Below are 17,625 nucleotides of genomic sequence, written 5' to 3'. Positions count from 1 at the left end.
CCCTTTCTCGAGGATGGGCCTCGCTCCTCTTGTTCTTTCAACCCTCCCTCAGTTTTTCCTCTACTGTTCCAACTCTACTGGTGTATCTGTTTCAGTCGTCCCGGTCCATCCTAGGCTGGTAACCTGATCTCGATTCCTGATTCTCCTTGGTATTTGGATCTCACCTTCAGTGTCCTTGATGTACAGTTGAGACCTAGGTTAACCCTCATGCCTGGTGGGAAGGACCAGAGACCCCCCCCCCGCAGCCTTGGGGCTGGATGGTGCTTGCATCTGCTCCCTAAGTAGGCCTCCCCCACGCAGACAGTGCTGGAAGTATGGCAACGTGGGGGTCGGCCCCTGTGGACACCTTGCCACTTCTACCAGAAGTTCCCTTACTGAATAATTTTGGCGGGAACTGTGAGGCTCACTGGAGGAGATTCATTGTAGTCCTTAAACATTGGTCTCGCACACTGTTCCGAAAGCGCTAGAATGATATTTGACGGGAGCGGCCTTACATTTGCAAAGCTCCTTTCCGACGGTGTAGGGTGCTTTGTTAGGCAATTCTACCGCGTGTTGGAAGGCCAGCGTGCGTGCTAGCGTTTGATTTTCCAGATCACGTGTGGAATGCAGAAGTCATGGCTGCCTGGTTTTGAATTGGGACTGGATTCCAGGGCCTTCCACTCTTCTTTGATCGGCTACATCCTGTGGCTTAATTAAGCAATCCGTAGCTGCTGGAGCCATGTTACGGTATGTTCCTAGCGTTGCTTGAATGTCACGGTGTTCCAGGTGAAAAGTGCTAACAGAGGTGGGCAGATCCAAAGGCTGTGGCAGGACTGCCCTCCGGTCAGCTTGGGGTTTTTTTTTTTTTTATTTTTTTAACGTTTATTTATTTTTGAGACAGAGAGAGACAGAGCACGAACAGGGGAGGGGCAGAGAGAGAGGGAGACAGAGAATCGGAAACAGGCTCCAGGCTCCAAGCTGTCAGCACAGAGCCCGACGCGGGGCTCGAACTCACGGACCATGAGACCATGACCTGAGCCAAAGTCGGACGCTCAACCGACGGAGCCACCCCGGCGCCCCCCCCCCCCCCCCCGGTCAGCTTGGTTTTGAACTCGCCTTGTGTAGCTTGGAACCCCTCACATAGACGTGTTCCTTTTGTTCCTAGCGGTTTTCCTCCATGGGTTCTTTCTGTTGATAGCATCGTATGTAGACTCCAATCAATAATATAGACTAAATAGCACTGTTCTGGCTGATGTAAGGGATAGGGGATGGCAACCCTGTGCCTGCCAATATTGGAAGGATGCTCTGGGCTCGTGAGCTCTGAGGAAACCTTTGGAATCTGTAGCTCAGCCTGTGTCACAGTTTGGAGAAGAACCTGTCTTCCACCCCTTAGTCTAAATGAGGACCATCTGACCCCCTATTTGATATGCCTCCTGCAAGCGTTCTGTCATTTTTGTTGCTTTTGTCTTACGGTCATGCCCCGGATGTTGGTGGTACGTCATTTCCACTTGCGTCGCACTTCGGTGTCATGGGTATGGAAGTAATGACCTGTCACTTGTCACCGATGATCTTTCGGCCCTTGTAAAATGTTAGCGCTACGGCTGTGCTCTTTATATGTGGATGATGTCATTAGTAAAGAGGAAGCCGGTGATCAAGACACGTCCAGCTTGTCCCATTAACCTTGCCCTCGGGGCAGCCCTGCCCATGACGTAATAAATACTCCATATATTTTTGGAACCAATCTCCCCAGTTCTCTGGTGACACATCAGAGAGGATATGTACAAGGAATTGCTTGGGCCTCAGTCTCCTCAGTGAGGAGAATAGGAGGTACTACTATTAACTAATTAATTTGATCAAGAGACAATTGAGAGTTCATTAAATTGCTTCTAAAGGCTTGGATGATTTGGCAATTAAGAATTAGTATTCTTTCTTCCTGCCCTGGTAGAAACACGTCTTCCTAATTTAAAACAATTGATTTAACAGGCACACTTATTATCTGTTACTCTTTGACGTGAAAACCAATTTTGCATCTGTGATCGGCATTCCAAATACTTGCCTTTTTTAACTTGTTTCGGCTAATGTTGCTGTCTGCCTTCATGCCGTTAGTGATGGCATTGTGAGAGTGACACAGTGGGCATTTTTGTATGTGATCGATTCAGAAGATTCCAGCAGCCAAGGATGAACCTGGGTAGCAGGGAGGAGCCTTGCTGCAGCTGTGGAACATGGAATCTTTGTTTTGGACTTAAGAAAATGAAAATGTGGCCCAAAGGGGATAATAAATAGCATGTTGACGTGCTGCCGTGGTTTCTGGGGTTTTCCACCCTTTGTATTGGAACTGAATTCTGGACATTTCTGTTGGGAAAGCAGCATGTTTGTAAGGATCCACTGGGGCACTTGGGGGATCTGAGTGCGATCCTATCTCCCATCCCCTGCGTCACTGATTTAGGTTGCTGACTGCAGTGGACCCCCCTTCATATTTTACCCACAGACGCTAATCATAGGAGGGTTCTTTGCAAGGAACGCTTAACAAATGGAATGCATTTATGGCGTAGCAGTATTGGCATTTGTGATTCCAGGAACGGGACACATTTTCAAAATATCACAGCTATATCAATTAAGATAATCCTTGTTCTTTTCATCCTTTGATTTTATTAAAAAACTTTTTTTATATTTTATTTATTTTTGAGAGAGAGAGAAACAGAGTGCAAGTGGGGGAGGGGCAGAGAGAGAGGGGGAGACACAGAATCCGAAGCAGGCTCCAGGCTCCGAGCTGTCAGCACAGAGCCTGATGCGGGGCTCGAACTCATGGACTGTGAGATCGTGACCTGAGCCAAAGTCGGATGCTTAACTGACTCAGCCACCCAGGTGCCCCACCTCCTTTGATTTCAAATGGAATAGTTCCTGTGGAGAGGAGTCTCACCTAAGATCCCACGTGATCTGTTTGCTCGTGGATCAGTTCTAAGATTTCTGTGTGGCTGATATTTATCAATGTCCACTTGGTACAGACGGTCAACACAAGGAGCTTTGGGTTTCGTTTTTGTCCTGGAAGTGGTTGGTCTAGCTATCATATCACTCTGGCAAGACATTTGGTAGTTGTTGTTGTTTTTGTTGTTGTTTGGCAGTTTCTTGAAATACAGAATGCTCATGCTTTTGGTAACATTGGTTGGTGATCAGTGATTACGTGTAGGAGTGAGCCACAGTCACAGTCATTGGAGTTTCAGCTTTTTGCCAGTGATCACAGACCCTGCACGGCTTTGCTGAAGAGTATATACCTTCTGGTGCTCTAGTTTGGATTGGTGACAAATTGAAAGTGACACTTTGTCAGATTGTCTTTAAAAAAAATTTTTTTTTAATGTTTAATTTATTTTTGAGAGAGAGACAGACAGAGCATGAGTGGGGGAGGGGCAGAGAGGGAGACACAGAATCTGAAGCAGGCTCCAGGCTCCCAGCTGTCAGCACAGAGCCCGATGCAGGGCTTGAACCCACGAACTGTGAGATCATGACCTCAGCCGAAGTCGGACGCTTGACCGACTGAGCCACCCAGGTGCCCATCGTGTCAGATTGTCTTAATCAACACCCAGATCGTCTTTGAAGCTATCCACTCATTTCTCGTACAGTGATGGAGCCCATCTCCTTGCGGAGTCTCATTGTATCCGTGCCCTAATTTCTCATCAGGGAACTCACTTCTCTCACTTTTAAGTACTCGTACTTTATTCCAACTTCTTCTAGGTAGTTGGAGATGAACATGTGCAGCAGGGGTATGAGTCACTGACCTTACCCTTAATGACCTTGTTATACTGCCCTCGGGACCCTCACCCGAGCCCTACAAAAACCTGACAAGATTTTGTTTGAGAATTTGGGAGGCCTTATCTGCTGGGGCCTAGCGGTCATGCCTTGCCACATTAATTACCCCATTTCTTCTGTGTCCCCTCATCTCATTCCCCCCATACATATTTTCTCTATTTCAAAACAAAAACAAGAAAAGAATATCGATTAGAATTGGTAGATATTTGGCAAGTTTATTTGACTATGTTGCTATTTTTAAGTCTGTCTTTGTAAAAGTTCATTCCTGGACTCCTCAGTTCTCGACTCCTGGTTGCTTTGCAGATGACTTTTATCTTTTTTGTCTGGAATGATCCAATCCTAGGAACGAACATCTGTCCCACACATTGGGGAGCTGCTGTTTTTAATCAAGAGCATATATGACTTGTCATCAATCTCACTTTATTCTGTGTCTTTCGAGAATATGATGAGCTGTTTTCCCCTTCTCTGAGCAGGACTGGGATCCGGTAACCCAGAGAGCCTTCCCTCGCCATACACACAGACTGTCCAAGAGGTGGAGCTTGTCATCTGTCTGTAGCCTTTTCTGCTAGCTTGAGTTGGCAGGAAGAACCCATGTCACCGGAACACAGGCAGATGTAGACTGGGCCATTTTGAGGCAAACCTCTGCGCAGTCCCCAGTGGTGTATGTCCAGCCTCTCTGGCAACTGAGATGGCTTTGAGAAGTCTGACATGGGGCTGTAAGGGTTCGCTCTGAGTCAGAATGAGTGTAAGCATCACTGCCAGCTGGGTATTTAGTCAGCACCCAGGCACAGTGCTCCTTGGTGACCTTCTGAGGACCGACCCTGTGGGCCTTTCTTCCTTCGCTTCTTCTGTGGCTCGTCCCTTGGCCTTTGTGTTGCTAACCTTTTTCCCTTTTCTTTTTGCCACAGTTGAGCCGTCCTAGCCGCATCCCCTAACAGCGACTGGGCCGCCGTCACACCCTTTCCTCCTACCCCTTCTCCTTGTTCCTGAGAATAAACGTAGGACAGGAAGAGAAACAAGCAGAAACGACACGTCTTCATATCTCTAAGGGGTGAAAGCACTTTCTCTGAGAGTGTTTTCCTCTATCTTCTTTGCTTCTCGGCCCCCACCCCCCCATCCCTGCTCCTTGAGTGAACATAGGTTTTTAATAGTTCCCACAATCCCTTTGCATTATAAGAACCGGTCTTAATCTACTGGAAAGTTCTTCCCCCTTACTGCTGTTAGTTTCATCCCTAGTCATTTACCCCTGAGGAGAAGCAGCACACTGCGAGGGGGAAGTGGGGCTGGCAGGGTTTGGAGTTAACGGGCGAGAATCGTGTCCGTGTGAAGGTCCCGGTGTATTTAGAGGCCATCTGGAAGGACGCCACATTGAAATAGCTGTTCGCTATCAGTAGAGGAGTATTTATGCCTTAAATTTAAATGGTCGCACATCGAGGCATTCCAAACGAAGGATACATATAAGCTGTCAACATTAGGTTTACCAATGACTTCCAGACATCATGTTGCACAGGCACAAGGAAAGCGACCTTTCAGCAACTTCTAGATGTTTCTGTTGCCGTGGATCGGCACTGTCCTCAGAGTGGACACTGTTGTGTTTTATGCACGAGGTAGGAGAGGGCAGGAGGATGATTTTGAGCTGAAACTTTTAGCTTGTCCTTTGGAACCTGTTAACTATCACTACAGCATCATTCACAGGCCCCCACCAGTGGCATGAGTTGGATTGGAGGTTTTAGGAAAGTGAAGCTCTGTGGACTTTTTTCTTTTTAATTGGATAAGAACCACGTACAACCCTAACAGTCGTAACAATGGAGAACTGGTCAGTCAGCGCATCCCTTTTCTGGGTCACCGAAAGACTTTTCGCTGGGGTCATTTGGGCATTGCCGCTCTGTGGCTACGTGCTGTTTTTATTGGCATCTGCCTCCTCTTGTGTGGAGTGTAAAACAACCTTGAATACAAATTTAGACGACAATTTTTAAAATATTTTTTTTAGGGGCGCCTGGGTGGCTCAGTCAGTCGAGCGTCCGACTTTGGCTCAGGTCATGATCTCACGGCCGGTGAGTTCGAGCCCCACACTGAGCTCTGTGCTGATGGCTCAGAGCCTGGAACCTGCTTCCGATTCTGTGTCTTCCCCCCTCTCTCTCTGCCCCTTCCCCGCACAGTCTCTCTCTCTCAAAAATAAATAAACATGAAAAAAATTTTTTTAATATTTTTTTAGCTTCAAGTATATAAATTTCTTCACTGTGGAAAATGGCTTTTTCATGTAGGGTAGTCACTCTTGTTTGGATTTTAAGTGTCTTCTCTACATTTTGTTCCAAATAAGGTAAAACTTGCAATGATTTGAAAATACCTCATTATTGGAAAAGCAGTGTGGCTCAGTTTTCAAAAAGTACAGTTGCATTTGTCCTGAGAACATGTAATAACTTAAGTTAGGTTAAGAAAATAGTGACAAGTAAAAGAGCTCAATAATGAAGGCAGGAGTGATTTTAATGAATTCTGATATTTGGTTGAAAATGAAACTTAAAAAAAAAATGTTAAGGTTCTTGAGATGATTTTCTTAAATGTTTTGTGGTTTTGTGTGAGCTTTTCCACTCTATTTTTTATGAGAGGGAAAAAAAGCTTTTCCGAACTCAAGTAAACTCTAGTCTTCTCTAACTTTTTTTTTTTTGAAGCTTATTTATTTCTTATGAGAGAGAGAGAGAGCACACACGAACAGAGGAGGGCCAGAGAGAGGCAGAGAGAGAATCCCAAGCAGGCTTTCACGCTGTCAGCACAGAGCCTGACGTGGGGCTCGAACCCATGAACCATGAGGTCATGACCCGAGCCGAAATCAAGCTGGATGCTCAACCATCTGAGCCACCCAGGCGCCCCAGTCTTATCTAACTTTTAAATTTATGGCATGAATGAAAATTTTCTGTGACTGAAGACATTTATCAATACATTTGATTTCTGAACATTCTAATTAGGGGAGATTTTTACGGATACATTGGCAACGCCTTTGTACTTTTATTTTCCATCCCCCTCCATTAAGAAAAGCTTTTTTTTTTCTCTCTGTCTTTAATTTGAAGATCTAATTGGCTTTATGAAGCAATCCATGAATCAGGCAGCATCCCGTGTGGCAATGAGAGGGGAGCTCCCAAGGACAGTTTCCTGAAGGGAAGGGGGGTTCGTTCTCTTCAGTTTTCTGTGATTTTCTGCCTGAATATTTGAGAATCTTGGCTGTACTTACCTCCAGTGGTAGAACTCTTACCCGTACACATTGTTTTGTTCTATTAGAAAGGCTGTCTTTGGTCATGACTCTTATTAACTGTTCTCTCATTGGCTATTGTTAGTCATTGATCGCTGTTAAGTATTCTCCAGTGTGAACATTTATTGAGTTATTGAGTTAAAATCATTGATTTGAAGCGACCACTATTGTAGGTGTGTGAGTGGTTAATCCCCCTTTTTGAGTCCTTTAGGACTTTTGGATGAGTTTATTTTATTAAGTATTCCCATATAACAAATGTTGCAGTAGAATCCTGAAACTTACGTATAATTAAGAGTTAGCTCCTGCTTACTCAGTCCCAAACAGTCCCGACGTGTTATCATCAGCTACTCTTGTACCTACTGCCTGCCCCATGGGCCAGATGTTCAGAGAGCGTGAAGAGGTGTTCACCCGCTGACAAGCATCCAGGAGCGGAATCTATTTCCTGGGGGGCCGGCAGGCCACACACAGCAGCCCCGTGTTCTATTTTGTACCAGTGGTGGCATTAAAGAACAGCTTTCAGACGAGTCGTCTTACTGCCATGCCGATGAGCTCAAACGTTAGAGCGGGGCCAGGAACTCTCTCCATTCCGGCTCACGGGAATCCTGTTCAGGACCGAGAAGGAGATACCAGTCTGATGGTGGGGCTTCCGTGAGGCCTCCAGGCATCCTTGCTGTAGCTACAGCAGTATTTTTAGAAATTGGTCCTCAAGAGCCAGAGTAACTCTCGAGGTTTTGGCTGTAATGTGATTTCCCATAGTCGAAATGCAAACAGCTGTACAAATTGGAAACTTAGAAAACTGTATAACCAACTCAGGAAAAGAATCTAGCAAAGAGGGCATCTTTTACAATAGTGTCTTGTGAGTGTGAGTGTGTTTATACTTGTCCGTATATCCATACAGGCAAAAACAGAAAAAAGTTTTTAAACCTTTAAAACCTTTTTAAACCTTAAAGGGAGAATCCTTGAGTTGATGGACATCTCCCCCAGAGTATCATCTCCTTTTTCGTCCCCCATTTGTCTCTGATCACCAGCTCTTTTTCTTTTAAAAAATGTTAAAAATGTTAAAAAATTGCCTTCCCCAAACGAGTATTTTCACAGCTATTCTTTTAACGTTCTTTCTTTCTTTCTTTCTTTCTTTCTTTCTTTCTTTCTTTCTTTTTTTTAAGTAAACTCTACACCCAATGTGGGGCTTGAACTCACAACCCCAAGATCAAGAGCTGCACACTCCCCCGACTGAGCCGCCTTAAGTTACTTTTTTTAAAAAACAGGAATAAAATGTAACTTAAATGTTTACCAGAATTATCCATGTCATGGTTTTCAACTGATAACAAATGATATCTCTGGGCTGTTTTGACTTTTTACAAACATACTTTGTGAGCAAACGTTATCCTGATGTTGATTAAAAAAAAAAAATAATTTATCCCCAAACTCTGATCATCTAATAGTCCATAAAATATAGAAATGAGAGAAAGAAGGAAACTTTTCTTAATTTTACAAGTATCAGCCTTATTTTGTCATTGTTTTTCATTTTTCATATTTATTTCTTGTTTATCTGGCCAGTTAATATCCAATGTAAAAATTTTAAGTAAATTCGTATATATGAGATGTATGGGAGTCAGTAAATTCTATTTGCTATCAAGTACCGTAGCTAACGGGCTATAGATTTTACGTAGCACAATGAAATTTGTTTGTGTGGGGAGTATGTGGAATGTCTCATTTAGTGGGGAGAGAGGAAAACGAAAGAAGCTGCTTCTATTCCTTCTACAATCGCTTATTGTCATGTTACATGGAATACGTCTTTTGTACCTCTCTGTGCCTCTGGCTTCTCTTCTGTAAAATGGGCTCAAGGATTTAATTGTCTGCCTTCATCCCTTTCAAGAACATTGAGGACAGATACCTTGAAGTCTTTGGAAGACAAAATGCCACGTTGTGTATTTTTTGATATACTAACTTGCCTTGTAAGTATGTACTATACGTTGTACAGAGCGGTGCGTTGTGACCTTGTGAACTTCTTGATGAGAAAAACGTTGTTTGCATGCCTCGATGTTGAACTATAACCTCATTATTCATGTTTTATGCTTTCTGAACTTGATTCTTTCCTGTCTCGCTAGTGCAGTGGGAACGGTCCCTCCGGACGTGTCCACGTACAATACCATTATGTGGTGGGAGGTGGGGGCGCTAAGTTTTCGAGGCAGTCTTTTAGAATTTGGCACAGAAGTCCTACAGGTGGATTAGGGATATACCCCAGGTCTGCCGTGTACGAGAAGAGGGCCTCACCAGTTTAGGGATAGACAAAGAGCCCTCATTTTTTCATTTTTAGATTTTTCTTCCATATGTTATTACTACCCTACATTCTGACTCCTGGGGTGGAGAGTCAGGTAGAACTTTTTGTTCTTTTTTTTTTTTTTTTTTTTTTTTAAATGTTTATTTATTTCTGAGAGAGAGAGAGAGCATATGCAAGTGGACAAGGGGCGGAGAGAGAGGGAGACACAGAATCTGAAACAGACTCCAGGCTCTGAGCTGTCAGCACAGAGCCCGACACAGGGCTCGAGCCCACGAACCGCAAGGTCATGACCTGAGCCGGAGTCAGACGCTTAACCGACTGAGCCACCCAGGCACCCCAAAACTTTTTGTTCTTAATGCACCAGGAAGTGTGGCAAAGGGGGACTATTGCAGTCTAGGATTTGGGGCTGGACTCTTTTTTCCAGCTCTCATGAATGAGGATGTGAAGCTCACGATTGTTCACACGAGAACTGCTTAAAGTCTCGCTCATTGTGGTTTTCTTTATATTTGCATGTGAGGGTTAATTTTCACTGCTAGGAACTTTGTTATATGACTTCCAATGTCATTAGTGGATGCTTGTGGTTAAAAAGTCCTGTGTCCTTTAAAGAAATTCTTAAGTGCTGTTTTGCTTCAAAAAAAAAAAAAAAACCCAAAAAACATAAATACGTAAAACAAAATCTCCTAAGTGCTATTTTGTTTTTCTGTGATAAAAATTGTTCTTGTAAAGTCTAAGGAAGATGATCATTTTTTATGTCTGGTTAGCATTTATGACATTTGCTTATAAATTTTCAGTCTTGTGGTAGCCTTTGTTCTCAGGTTTCTAAAGTTGTTTTATGTGTTTATGACATCTTTTGTCATTCTTTTCCAGAGAATTCGGTCAACAGTGGATGAAAAAGAACAAAAACAACTTCTTATGGATTTGGATGTAGTAATGCGCAGTAGTGACTGCCCGTACATTGTTCAGTTTTATGGTGCACTCTTCAGAGAGGTAGGAGCAAACACTTTGGGGTTTTAGCCGACGAATAAATATCGAATTGGAATAGATAAGAGGATGACAGGCTTAGGTTCTGATCTTCAGTTAATTGCCATACATTAGCAGTAAGCTAATTGCTCAATGTTTAATGTATAACCGTGAGAGTCTGCGTATTAATTTCCAGCACTCACCATTCCTCAGTTAAGGGGCGAATCTCGTACTTTTTATATACGTATATATATTTATGGCTGTTGTATGTGAATCCCATATTTCCTTTCTTAGAGTTTCTGTTCTTTAAGAACCTGGCCAATCAGCCGACTTCTGAATATTAACCCTCTACCGTGGGTTAAGTTCTTCCTCTTGTTGACTCTGAACTCCCTTGGTGTTCCCCCCGCCACCGTCCCCCTTTTGAAACTTTATTTCTGTCATCAGATGTATCTGCATTTAATATAAGCATTTACTCGTCCTCCTCCAGAACCCCCAGTACAACCCAGGTGGAAATAAACAGGTATAATAGAAATTCTTTCTTTTATCGAATCTCGTTATCCAGAGTTGTTTGTAGAAACTGCACGGTCTCGGATGGTCTTGGGATCACGTGTCTTCTTTCGGCCTCTGGGTATCTTGCGTCCTGCTGAAGGTTGCCACTTCTGTCATTTCCAGTCCTTCCACTGCCTGACGTAGGGCAGGGAGTTAGGGCAGTGGGCGGTACTGGAGCTGGGCTTGGATCAGATACTTTCTGGGGTCTGGGACAGTCCTCACGCACTTGTGGTATTTAGTTAGGTGAGTAGGACTTCAACTTAATGAACCTTTAAGCACTTTTTGTTTTTTAATGTTTCTTTTTGAGAGACAGAGAGACAGAGCACAAGCGGGGAAGGGGGCAGAGAGAGAGGGAGACACAGATCAGAAGCAGGCTCCAGGCTCTGAGCCGTCAGCACAGAGCCTGATGTGGGGCTCGAACCCATGAACTGTGAGATTATGACCTGAGCCGAAGTTGGATGCTTAACCGACTGAGCCACCCAGGTGCCCTGAACCTTTACGCACTTCTAATACTCTATAAAATACCAATCTAATTTCTTTTTAAAGTTTATTTATTTATTTGAGAGAGAGAGGGAGTGTGAGAGAGTGCACACGAGCTGGCGAGGGGCAGAGAGAGAGAAAGGAGAGAGAGGATCCCAAGCAGGTTCTGTGCTGTGAGCACAGAGTCCGGTGCAGGGTTTGAGATCATGAGATCTCTCATGAGACCATGAGGTCATGACCTGAGCTGAAATCAAGAGTCGGACGCTGACCTGACGGAGCCACCCAGGCGCCCCAGTACGATTCTCATTTTGAAAATGTTAGGCTGAGTTTGTGCTGGTGGGGTCGTTACGAGCTGGTGAGGAGCCCCCTGCCCCTTCTTTTTGGGACTGGATCACAAAGCGTGTATGTAGCCTTGGGGGTTTTGTTGTGGCTCCTGCCTTAAAAAATACTGTGCTGTGAGACAGCACTGACTGTAGCCCTGACTAGAAATGTATCAGATCTTGTCACGCAGAAGTTAGTCAATTGATTCCCCCACTCGATCCCTACATTTGCATTTACTTGCTTCCCTGTGCTTTTGATGGGTGACTCTGTCAATGGAATCCTGCTTCACGATCGCGCCCGCTGCTTTGTTGAATCCGTAATTCATGACTGTTAAGTCTAGTTTCATGCAGTTTCTTTCTACTCCTGTCCCTCAGATATTCGTTTTTGTGGCCAGACACACCGAATCTGTTGACTTACTTCACCAAAGCACGTCGGTTGTGTGTCGCGACAGTGTGCAGTTCTGTGTTCGGGAACGTACCTAAGTATTACATGATATCGTGCCGTTTGTAAGATCACATCTGGAACTTTCTTCATGTCGCCCAAGGCTCTTGCCATCTCCTCCTCCCTTCTTCCCCCAGACCATGGATTTATTCTTCATAATCACTAAATCCTCTGGCCATTTTACTCTTCAGATCATATGCAGGATGGGAGTTGTTGAGGGACTCGACTAGAGGTTCTGTCCTAACCGCGTTCCACGTCCGCTTTCCCAGGGCTGTATTCACTGCTGCTCTGGACTCCTGCCGGCTCAGTCTTAGCCCAGAGTGCTGGCACATGCCAGCCTGTTTCCTGTGGCCACTGTTTCCTCGTTCCCGCAAGCCACACTTCAGTGCGTGACCTCAGCCTACACAGGGTGGACGTCTGATTTTACGAATAGAAGGCAGAGTGATACCCATGATTGCAAAGTATCGGAAACAACACAGAACAGCTTGGAATAGGTCTGAGCAGTATGCTCATCTTTTCTTATCAACAGCTGGGTAAAATTCAGTTTTATGGATCTCAGGAAGGTTGCAGGGGGTTGAGATATGCAGCTGTAAGCACAAGCATCTATCGAACATTCTAGAGTTTTCACGTGTATTCTCTTGGTAACAGTCTCAGGGGGCTTAGAGGCATTATCCCCCTTCTCCAGAGAGGAGGCTGAGGTTTGAGGACTGATTTGATGGGCATCACATAGCCAGGAAGTGATAGAGATGAGACTTCACAGGCAAAAATCTCACTGTTATTTCTGTGATGGAACAAGTGGTCCAGGGATGAGGAACTTTTCAGCTTCATTAAAAAAAAACAATCTGCTGGGGCACCTGGTGGCCCAGTCGGTTAAGTGTCTTACTTGGGCTCAGGTCATGACCTCATGGTTTGTGCATTTGAGCCCCGAGTCAGGCTCTGTGCCAACAGCTCGGAGCCCGGAGCCTACTTTGGAGTCTGTGTCTCCCTCTCTCTCTGCCCCTCCCCTGCTAGTTTCTCTCTCTCTCTCTCTCTCTCTCTCTCTCTCTCTCTCTCTCTCTCTTTCAAAAATAAATAAAGGGACGCCTGGGAGGCTCAGTCGGTTAAGCACCGACTTCGGCTCAGGTCATAATTTCACGGCTTGTGAGTTCCAGTCCCACATCGGGCTCTGTGCTGACAGCTCAGAGCCTGGAGCCTGCTTCGGATTCTGTGTCTCCCTCTCCCTCTGCCCCTGCCCTGCTCATGCTCTGTTTCTCTGTCTCTCTCAAAAATAAATAAACATTAAAACATTTAAAAAAAAACTAAAGATAAAAAACAATCTACTTTTTAACATTGATACAGTTCAGTTGTATAAAGTCCCAAACTGCCCCAACAGGCTGATCGTCAACTTCCCTCCACCCCCACCGCCAAGAAGTAATGGGGACTTGCTGAATAATACAAAATGAAATTCAGAAGCAAAAAGTTCACCTTTAAAGAGTGCATGGGCAGCGTGTTTCCTGATGTTACAAAGGTTAACATTTTAAACAGATTAAATAAAGGTTTAGAGGAACATTTTTCTCTCGAGGGTGATCACTTTTAGGATCTTTTTGGTGATGTGACCTTCAGTTCCAATAATAGACACAGAATTCTGGGTTATGAAGGGAAAGAGGAGAAGTGAGTGGATGCGGTCTGGACTTCTTTTTTTTTATTAAAAAAATTTTTTTTAATGTTTATTTATTTTTGAGACAGAGAGAGACACAGCACGAACAGGGGAGGGTCAGAGAGAGAGGGAGAAATAGAATCTGAAACAGGCTTCAGGCTCTGAGCTGTCAGCACAGAGCCAGACGTGGGGCTCGAACTCATGGACTGTGAGATCATGACCTGAGCCAAAGTCCGACGCTCAACCGACTGAGCCACCCAGGTGCCCCTGGATTTCTTAGTTAACTACCGCTGTGAGGAAGACAAATTGCTTTTAATTCCCATCACCTTGAGGAACCCACCAGAACATTTCATTTCATAATTTGTATCCCCCATAGGACATTGGTTCATGGTCTGCTTCAGTCAACCATCCATCAAGGAGCTTGTAAGACATTAATTTTCTTCTTGCAGCTGCTGCGAGGAGATTAATCTTGCCGTTGGGGGAATAATTGAGCCTCTGAAAGTCCCATAGCTTTACTCAAACAGTGAGTGAATAATATTTCATACTGAAGTTTGTAACTCTGTTTTTTAAATTTTTTAATGTTTATTTATATTTGAGAGAGAGACAGAGCGTGAGAGGGTGGGAGTTCAGAGAAGAAGGCACAGAATCCAAAGCAGGCTTTAGACTCTGAGCCGTCAGCACAGAGCCCGATGTGGGGCTCAAACTCACAAACTGCGAGATCATGACCTGAGCTGGAGTCAGACACGTAACTGACTGAACCACCCATTTGCCCCTGTAACTCAGTTTTTTGCCATTGTCTCCAACCGTTTGCACTTCTTTCTATGGTAGAACTGAACTCAAATAAAAAGCCCAAAGTACAACTTGGATTTGATGTAGATATGTTACTAAGACACCTAATTGCATGGGTTTCTCAACACGTTTTCATACTTTGTAGACAGGAAAACAAAGAGCTTGACAGCATTGAATAATAAACGTAATTTCTAGCCTGTAGCTTGCGTAAAAGGTCCGCACCTGCCATTTATTTTATTAACGCTGAAACCTAGAATCACTTAAACAAATGTCCTTTAACATATATATTTTCACAATTCACTGAGTGGAAGTCCTTCCTTCAGGTATCTTTTGAGGTTGGAGAAATTCTAGTCTGGAACATACACTTCTGAGTAACCATAGAAGTTCACCGGATTATATAGAAGGCAGTGATATTAGCTGAATTTCATCTCCTTCTCACTTTCTACCCCTGCTACTACTCATGCTCTTTCCTTTCCTTCTAGCTTGCAAGTTTTAAGTACAGCTTTATGGAGATAGAAGGGACATACACTAAAATGCACATATTTAAAGTGCACAGTTTCATATGTGTGAACAAGTGTATTCACCTGTAGGATTATCACCGTAATCAAGATAACTGGACATTTCCGGGGTGCCTGGGTGGCTCAGTTGGTTAAGTGTCCGACTCTTGATTTCGGCTCAGGTCGTGTGTGATCTAAGGATTTGTGAGGTCAAGCCCCATGTCGGGCTCTGCACTGACAGTGTGGAGATAGCTTGGGATTTTCTCTCTCTCTCTCTCTCTCTCTCTGCCCCTCCCCTGCTCTCTCTTTCTCTCAAAATAAATAAACTTAAAAAAAAAAGATAATGGACATTTCCATCACTCACACATTTCCTTGTGCCCTGTATGTAACACACACACACGTCCCTTCTGCCACCGTGCAGCTTTCTGCCACTATAGATGAATGTGCCTTTTCTAGAATTTTGCATAAGTAGAGTCCTACAGTTGGTACGTGTTGTCTTTCTTCACTCTGCATAATTATTTGCAATTCCTGTTGTGGTGTGTGGCAATAGTTGGTTCCTTTTTTTGCTGAGTAGTGGAAGTGGTCTTCCATTGTGGGGATACACCATAGTTGTTTTACCCCTTTATACCCGCTGCGGGACTTTTGGATTGCCTTTGGTTTTTGACTGTTACAAATAATGCTACTGTGAGCATCTGTGTACAAGTCTGTGAGGGGGACCCATGGTTTCATTTCCCTTGGGGAAATAAATACCTGGCAGTGGAGTGGCTGGATCATGTGGTAGATGAATGTTTGACTTTATAAAGCTATTTTCCAAAGTAGCTGTACCATTTTCAACCTTCAAAAGTAATGTATGAGAGTTCTCTTTCTTCCACATCTTTTCCACCACTGGGGATGGTCTGTCTTTTTAATTTTTAGCCGTTCTAGCTGGTGTATACTGGAATCTCATTGTGTTTTAAATTTGTGTTTCTTTAGTGGCTAATGATGTTGAACAACCTTTCATAAGATTGTTTACCAACCTTATGTCTCCTCTGATGAAGTTTCTCTTTGGACTTTTATCCTTTTTTTTTTTTTTTTTTTACATTTTATATATTTTTGAGACAGAGAGAGACAGAGCATGAACGGGGGAGGGTCAGAGAGAGGGAGACACAGAATCTGAAATAGGCTCCAGGCTCTGAGCTGTCAGCACAGAGCCCGACACGGGGCTTAAACTCACAGACTGCGAGATCATGACCTGAGCTGAAGTCGGCCGCCCAACCGACTGAGCCACCCAGGCGCCCCTATCCATTTTTTTAAAAACTTGTTTTTTTGTTTCTTACTGAGTTTTGGGAGTTTTAAAAATACGTATTCTGGATACAGGTTTGTTATCAGATAAAGGATTGCAAATATTTGCTCCCTCATCTGTGGCTTAGCCATTATACTAGTAATGGCATTTTTTTGGGAGGATGAAAGTTTGTAATTTCAACGTGGGCCAATTTGTTCCTTTTTTGAAAAAATGTATTGGGATTGAGCTAAATCTGTAGGTCGGAGAGGTATCAATATTTTAAAGACATCCAGTGTAATGACTCATTTGCTTGATATTTTACTTCATTTATTTACATTAATTTTTCTCAGCAATATTTGTAGGTTTCACTTTATAGTCCTATCACTTTTTTTGTTGTTGAGTTTATCCTTAAGTATTTAGTATTTTTTGGTGCTGAATAAATGATCTTCAAAAAAAATTTTTTTTTTTACATTTATTTATTTTTGAGAGACAGAGACAGAACACAAGTGGGGGAGGAGCAGGGAGAGAATGAGACATAGAATCCGAAGCAGGCTTCAGGCTCCAAGCTGTCAGCACAGAGCCCAATGTGGGGCTCCAACTCACAAACCATGAGATCATGACCTGAGCCAAAGTCAGATGCTCATCCGACTGAGCTACCCAGGCACCCCAATAAATGATATTTTAAAGAAATTTGTCTCTTCTTGTTTTGTGATTGATATAAGGAAATGCGGTTGATTTTTGTTTGTTTATCTTGGCTACCCTAACTTTGTTAAACTCGTGAGTTTTGGTAGCTTTTTTTTTTTTTAATTTTTTTTTAACGTTTATTTATTTTTGAGACAGAGAGAGACAGAGCATGAACGGGGGAGGGGCAGAGAGAGAGGGAGGCACAGAATTGGAAGCAGGCTCCAGGCTCTGAGCCATCAGCCCAGAGCCCGACGCGGGGCTCGAACTCGCGGACCGCGAGATCGTGACCTGAGCTGAAGTCGGGCACTTAACCGACTGAGCCACCCAGGCGCCCCTTTGGTAGCTTTTTGTAGACTCCCTCACATTTTCCACGTAGATTATCATGTTGTCTGTGAACAAAGAGAGTTTACCTCTTTGTAGTTTGGGTTGCATTTATTTCTGTATTTCTTGCCTTATTGCACTGGCTAGATCCTCTAGTACGTTGTTGAATAGAAATAGTGAGAGGAGACATCCTTGTAATGTTTCTCATCTAAGGGAGGAAACACTCAGGGTTTCACCAGGAAGGGTGATGTTAGCTGTAGGTTTTTTGTAGATGTTCTTTATCAAGTTGAGGAAGTGCCCTTCTGTTTCTTATTTGCTGAGGGCTTTTTTTTTTTTTTTAACGTTTATTTATTTTTGAGACAGAGAGAGACAGAGCTT

The 17,625-nt window shown here is 43.8% G+C and overlaps 1 protein-coding gene across 3 annotated transcripts in view; it reads left to right on the top strand.

Moving 5' to 3' along the window:
• MAP2K4 (mitogen-activated protein kinase kinase 4) overlaps positions 1–17,625 on the top strand; it is a 136,328-nt gene that overhangs the window by 73,124 nt on the left and 45,579 nt on the right. For all 3 annotated transcript variants that reach the window (XM_049638093.1, XM_049638094.1, XM_049638095.1), the window contains one exon: positions 10,176–10,295. In XM_049638093.1, coding sequence (XP_049494050.1) covers positions 10,176–10,295 — 120 coding nt within the window. The remainder of the gene's footprint in view (positions 1–10,175; positions 10,296–17,625) is intronic.

Source organism: Panthera uncia, chromosome E1 (assembly GCF_023721935.1).
Source record: "Panthera uncia isolate 11264 chromosome E1, Puncia_PCG_1.0, whole genome shotgun sequence".
In the NCBI taxonomy this organism is placed as follows: domain Eukaryota; kingdom Metazoa; phylum Chordata; class Mammalia; order Carnivora; family Felidae; genus Panthera; species Panthera uncia.
The sequence above is the reverse complement of the archived record's forward strand: the minus strand, read 5'-3'. Positions and strand labels throughout refer to the sequence as shown.